Source organism: Electrona antarctica, assembly GCF_951216825.1.
Source record: "Electrona antarctica genome assembly, chromosome: 6".
Classification (NCBI taxonomy): domain Eukaryota; kingdom Metazoa; phylum Chordata; class Actinopteri; order Myctophiformes; family Myctophidae; genus Electrona; species Electrona antarctica.
In genome coordinates this window covers 58,469,610-58,477,109 of record NC_136811.1, presented here as the reverse complement: position 1 = coordinate 58,477,109, position 7,500 = coordinate 58,469,610, and the positions used below count along the sequence as shown (strand labels likewise).

Below are 7,500 nucleotides of genomic sequence, written 5' to 3'. Positions count from 1 at the left end.
TAAAGCAACCTCCTGCTGCCTCCTGCATTATGTGTACAGGTGGTACACCTCCTGCATTATGTGTACAGGTGGTACACCTCCTGCATTATGTGTACAGGTGGTACACACGGGCCGCTGAGTGATATTCAACGAGCACTTCCAAACTCTAACACTCCATTTCTTGACATAAAGTAGCTCATAACATGTCTACGGTGGATGTTTATGAAACAAACACTTTGCAGATCGACTGTGATCAGATTTGACTGAGGGACTGCCATCATGCAACCTCCAGCTTTTCACCAGAGGAGAAAAACTGAATTTGTTTATTATTTCTTTATCCAAAATGAGTTAATAGCACAGGCAGACTCTTCACATACTAGAGCATGTCTGAAATAAATATCAGAGCTGAAAATATGAAATAAATGCTTTCAAGCCTGTTTTCTCAACTCGCTGTTTCTCTGCAAGACATTACTCTATAAGCCATATCTCCAAAACTGGTGGGTCAAACTGAACAACCAATATGTCAATTTGAAGCTATGATTCCCTGCTTTCACATGACATGAAAAAACGAAAATTCAAAAGAATCCAATGGCAGTCCCTCAGTCAAATCTGGTCACATTAATAATAATATAATAATCATAATTCTATGTTTGGATGTATGGGCTGTCAATGGCAAATTGCACCTACCGTATAGTTACCACCCTGCCATCGATATCTATAAATGTGCCAAGTCTGACTTCACATTCGACACACGCGTTCCACACCCCCATGGCTGGTGCAGTGCCCGGTGTCGAGTCGGTCGGACCCACGGTTGTCCAGAACCGCCACAAAGGGCCTCTGCCCGGGCTCTGGACAGAGGCCCTACATCTTATATATGTCAAGATGACCGCGGTCTGCATATGGTCAAGATTTTTGACATGTTGGTTGTTTTGCTGTGTGTTCAGATGAGGTGGTGACCAGTGTTGTTTTCGTCGACTAAAACTATGACTAAAAATGTTCGTCGACTACCTTTTTCCACTGATGAAAACTAAATGGAAACTAAATGAAAACTAAGCCATGATGACTAAAACTAAGACTAAATATACTCACATTTCGTCAACAAATAAAAACTAGACTAAAATGTTAGGAAGGGACTAGTGGACAAGAGATCCAGTATAAGACATTTTATACTTGGTTGCATGCTGAAAATAGCCGATCTATTCTACAAGCTCACGACGCGTCACGCTGCGACGCGTTGTGAGCTTGTAGATCGGCTATTTTCAGAGTCATGGTTGTTTTGCTGTGTGTTCAGATGAGGTGGTGACGAGTCATGGTCCCATCGAGGCAGACAAGGAGAACATCAGACAGGAGCCGTACTCCTTACCTCATGGCTTCATGTGGGACACCCTGGACCTCAGCAACGCTGACGTGGTTAGTACTGTTTAATAACATTATTATTGTTTAATAACATTATTACTCACCTGGTTAGTACTGTTTAATAACGTTATTACTCACCTGGTTAGTACTGTTTAATATTAACGTTATTACTCACCTGGTTAGTACTGTTTAATAACATTATTACTCACCTGGTTAGTACTGTTTAATAACGTTATTACTCACCTGGTTAGTACTGTTTAATAACATTATTACTCACCTGGTTAGTACTGTTTAATAACATTATTACTCACCTGGTTAGTACTGTTTAATAACATTATTACTCACCTGGTTAGTACTGTTTAATAACATTATTACTCACCTGGTTAGTACTGTTTAATAACATTATTACTCACCTGGTTAGTACTGTTTCATATTAACGTTATTACTCACCTGGTTAGTACTGTTTAATATTAACATTATTACTCACCTGGTTAGTACTGTTTAATAACATTATTACTCACCTGGTTAGTACTGTTTAATATTAACATTATTACTCACCTGGTTAGTACTGTTTAATAACATTATTACTCACCTGGTTAGTACTGTTTCATATTAACGTTATTACTCACCTGGTTAGTACTGTTTAATAACATTATTACTCACCTGGTTAGTACTGTTTAATAACATTATTACTCACCTGGTTAGTACTGTTTAATAACATTATTACTCACCTGGTTAGTACTGTTTAATAACATTATTACTCACCTGGTTAGTACTGTTTCATATTAACGTTATTACTCACCTGGTTAGTACTGTTTAATAACATTATTACTCACCTGGTTAGTACTGTTTAATAACATTATTACTCACCTGGTTAGTACTGTTTAATAACATTATTACTCACCTGGTTAGTACTGTTTAATAACATTATTACTCACCTGGTTAGTACTGTTTAATAACATTATTACTCACCTGGTTAGTACTGTTTAATAACATTATTACTCACCTGGTTAGTACTGTTTAATAACATTATTACTCACCTGGTTAGTACTGTTTAATAACATTATTACTCACCTGGTTAGTACTGTTTAATAACATTATTACTCACCTGGTTAGTACTGTTTAATAACATTATTACTCACCTGGTTAGTACTGTTTAATATTAACATTATTACTCACCTGGTTAGTACTGTTTAATAACATTATTACTCAACTGGTTAGTACTGTTTAATAACATTATTACTCACCTGGTTAGTACTGTTTAATAACATTATTACTCACCTGGTTAGTACTGTTTAATAACATTATTACTCACCTGGTTAGTACTGTTTAATAACATTATTACTCACCTGGTTAGTACTGTTTAATAACATTATTACTCACCTGGTTAGTACTGTTTAATAACATTATTACTCACCTGGTTAGTACTGTTTAATATTAACGTTATTACTCACCTGGTTAGTACTGTTTAATATTAACGTTATTACTCACCTGGTTAGTACTGTTTAATATTAACATTATTACTCACCTGGTTAGTACTGTTTAATAACATTATTACTCACCTGGTTAGTACTGTTTAATAACATTATTACTCACCTGGTTAGTACTGTTTAATAACATTATTACTCACCTGGTTAGTACTGTTTAATATTAACGTTATTACTCACCTGGTTAGTACTGTTTAATAACATTATTACTCACCTGGTTAGTACTGTTTAATATTAACATTATTACTCACCTGGTTAGTACTGTTTAATAATAACATTATTACTCACCTGGTTAGTACTGTTTAATAACATTATTACTCACCTGGTTAGTACTGTTTAATATTAACATTATTACTCACCTGGTTAGTACTGTTTAATAACATTCTTACTCACCTGGTTAGTACTGTACACTTTCATGTTAACACTGTCCCTCCCTAACACGAGTTAATTGACTGCAGAACAGCTTCACTCCCAAATAACGAGTTACACAAGTTGTGTTTTCATTGTTAAAAAAATACTAATTACCTAAAAAATACTAATTACCTAATTGTATCTTCGTTGCTAGCCACCTCCATGTAAGAAACAGCCAAAATCCCAGCGTACACACGTGTGCCGTCTTCAGTGTGTGTGTGTGTGTGTGTGTGTGTGTGTGTGTGTGTGTGTGTGTGTGTGTGTGTGTGTGTGTGTGTGTGTGTGTGTGTGTGTGTGTGTGTGTGTGTGTGTGTGTGTGTGTGTGTGTGTGTGTGTGTTTCCCAGCTGAAGGAGTTGTACACGCTGCTGAATGAGAACTACGTAGAAGACGACGACAACATGTTCCGCTTCGATTATTCGCCCAACTTCCTCAAATGGTGAGACGAGTTTATCTACCTGATGAACCTGCTCTGTCCAAGAGCTCAGATAGAACCAGGTTCTATAGGACCAGGTTCATCTTATAAAGCACTTTTCATGTCGAGGTCCATAATTTATTCTGCATCTGAGCCACGGGCCACCATCTGATGACATTTAGCCTCTCAGACCCATCTGAGCCACGGACCACCATCTGATGACATTTAGCCTCTCAGACCCATCTGAGCCACGGACCGCCATCTGATGACATTTAGCCTCTCAGACCCATCTGAGCCACGGACCACCATCTGATGACATTTAGCCTCTCAGACCCATCTGAGCCACGGACCACCATCTGATGACATTTAGCCTCTCAGACCCATTTGAGCCACGGACCACCATGTGATGACATTTAGCCTCTCAGACCCAAAACTAAACTAACTAAATATTGTATTGTTGTTGGATACCAACCACACCATATATGTTCGGTTATTTGGCGATGTTGTGCCGGGGCTCCGACCAGCCCATGCAGTAGGCAGAGTAAAGTGACTAACACGCACAGGGTGAACTAAGTGCTCCAATAATAGCTTATATTTGATTAACTCAAACGTGCATTTTATAGGGTTTTTATTAATTCATGTTAATCATAAACACTTACAATCATACATTCACACATTCTGTTCACACTTCCCCCCAACACAAGATGAATACAGTACCCCGGAATCTGGATCACAGGTCCTATTGGTCTGTGGTTCTATTCTGCTCTGTTGGTAGGAATTCTAGCTATCATTTGAACACTCTAAACTCCCAGATCATGGTAAAGCTTAGCTTGTCATTGATGACTCTCAGACTTAGTTCAGCATGTGTCACTAAGTGACACTATGTGGTTTTAAATCTACCTTATCATTAATCAAATGGTAATTAATCAATGATCGGGAGACAAGAAACACAGATAACACTTGGTTACAATCTAAACATCATATTACATCGATTATGAATAATGCACAATTATCTATATAGCACATAATATATCGCATATAATACATACCGCTGGTCTCTGTCTGCTACATGTATCACGTTCGGTGGTATTGGTGAATCTAATTCTAACATTGGGCTACACAGCATAGTCAATGCAGCCTTCTGACTGATAACCTCCATGCTAACACTCCCGGCCAATCAGATGCCACTGACCATCCTGCCTGCACCACTGAGAGGCAGTTTGTGGTGCAGTCAGCTTCCTGCCTGCACCGCTGACCTTAGCTGTTAGACTATCACATATTTATTATTTAGGCTTTTTACCAACCCAATATATAATAGGTTATTTAGAACACATTACACAATTGAAAGGGATTAAAGATAGAAGTTCCTTATTCCCTTGCCATGTTCTACTTGTGTGAGTTGACACTGCCCTGGGAGGTGCCATAATGGCCTGCCTTACAACAGGAAGAGGTCGTAAAACCCCCGAAACCACCGGTCTGTTTGTAGAATGGAATGTGGGGACCTGAAGCTCTCCCACTCTAGAGGAGCTGCTTATATCTCCAATCAATCTGACCCAATATATAATTTCTCATTATGAGTACAAATCTCGCACACCCATAAATAACACGACAATATATCATGAAGGTCTCTTTGAATTAGAGTCATTCTATTGAACAGTATGAGTTGTATTGAACAGTATGAGTTGTATTGAACAGTATGAGTTGTATAAGCGTCTCTCTTGGCCTCGTATAGCTTTGTGTTTGTCAGCCTCACAGAGAGAGGTTTTAACATGTGAAAGCAAGGACAACAATTAATAAACAAATAAATAGAACGCACTCAGGATACGGATGAATATATTTGATTATGATTCAGCACATGAGCTGAACACAGAGAGAACACGATGTTTGGGCCTGTATGAGGCCTTTTACAACGACACATGAGCTGAACACACAGAGAACATGATGTTTGGGCCTGTATGAGGCCTTTTACAACGACACATGAGCTGAACACACAGAGAACACGATGTTTGGGCCTGTATGAGGCCTTTTACAACGACACATGAGCTGAACACACAGAGAACATGATGTTTGGGCCTGTATGAGGCCTTTTACAACGACACATGAGCTGAACACAGAGAGAACATGATGTTTGGGCCTGTATGAGGCCTTTTACAACGACACATGAGCTGAACACACAGAGAACATGATGTTTGGGCCTGTATGAGGCCTTTTACAACGACACATGAGCTGAACACACAGAGAACATGATGTTTGGGCCTGTATGAGGCCTTTTACAACGACACATGAGCTGAACACAGAGAGAACATGATGTTTGGGCCTGTATGAGGCCTTTTACAACGACACATGAGCTGAACACAGAGAGAACATGATGTTTGGGCCTGTATGAGGCCTTTTACAACGACACATGAGCTGAACACACAGAGAACATGATGTTTGGGCCTGTATGAGGCCTTTTACAACCGTAAATGAGAGTATCTTTGAGCTCATTGACCGTATTATTTTTGTTAGGCGGGAGGAGTTGGATATCCTCCCTGTGGGTACGAAAACAGTGTAGTGTTTTTTTGGTGGTTTAATGTGTGTGTGTGTGTGTGTGTGTGTGTGTGTGTGTGTGTGTGTGTGTGTGTGTGTGCGTGTGCGCGTGTGCGTGTGTAGGGCTCTGCGTCCTCCAGGATGGCTGCCTCAGTGGCATTGTGGAGTCCGAGTGTCGTCCAATAAGAAGCTGGTTGGTTTCATCAGCGCCATACCTGCCAATGTCCACATCTACCACACGTAAGAACCAATACCTGCCAATGTCCACATCTACCACACGTAAGAACCAATACCTGCCAATGTCCACATCTACCACACGTAAGAACCATACCTGCCAATGTCCACATCTACCACACGTAAGAACCATACCTGACAATGTCCACATCTACCACACGTAAGAACCAATACCTGCCAATGTCCACATCTACCACACGTAAGAACCAATACCTGCCAATGTCCACATCTACCACACGTAAGAACCATACCTGCCAATGTCCACATCTACCACACGTAAGAACCATACCTGCCAATGTCCACATCTACCACACGTAAGAACCAATACCTGCCAATGTCCACATCTACCACACGTAAGAACCAATACCTGCCAATGTCCACATCTACCACACGTAAGAACCAATACCTGCCAATGTCCACATCTACCACACGTAAGAACCAATACCTGCCAATGTCCACATCTACCACACGTAAGAACCAATACCTGCCAATGTCCACATCTACCACACATAAGAACCAATACCTGCCAATGTCCACATCTACCACACGTAAGAACCAATACCTGCCAATAAGAAACACACCTGCCAAATCCATGATCTCGACCGCGGTCGAAAAATGATGATGATTCTACTTGTTAGACGGATACTTATGATTCTTTACTATTTATTGTATGTGATGTATTGCCATGCTTTTGTTCTTGCTTACTGTAAATCGTTCTGGATTAACACTTTGATTGCTACAGAATCTCCCCAGGCCTATTTTGATGTTGCTACCGTTTAACATTGCACAAAGGCCTTGTTCGGGGGCCCACAGAAAAATGTTCTCTTATAGCGAGAATCACACGCATACATCAAAAGAAAGCTGAACTTGTCCACTTCAATTTAAAAAATACATTTTGATTTTACCATGTTCCATTCTGGAGATATTGACCTTTTTGCAACACCTGCATTTGCCTGGAAGTGGTTATCTTGAACAGCGAGCAGAGTTATGGATGGTTTAAAGTCAGAGACATTGACAGGCAGATATAAAATTTAACCCAATAAATATCCTATACATCCTATACACCGAATGAAAGCCCTGAATGTGTACTT

At 39.8% G+C, this 7,500-nt stretch overlaps 1 protein-coding gene across 1 annotated transcript in view; it reads left to right on the top strand.

The window, feature by feature from the left end:
• nmt2 (N-myristoyltransferase 2) overlaps window positions 1–7,500 on the top strand; it is a gene marked incomplete at its 5' end in the record, with an annotated part of 27,219 nt that overhangs the window by 7,163 nt on the left and 12,556 nt on the right. The window contains 3 exons of the mRNA XM_079503894.1: window positions 1,271–1,389; window positions 3,579–3,670; window positions 6,299–6,415. Of these exons, the coding sequence (XP_079360020.1) occupies window positions 1,271–1,389; window positions 3,579–3,670; window positions 6,299–6,415 (328 nt within the window). The remainder of the gene's footprint in view (window positions 1–1,270; window positions 1,390–3,578; window positions 3,671–6,298; window positions 6,416–7,500) is intronic.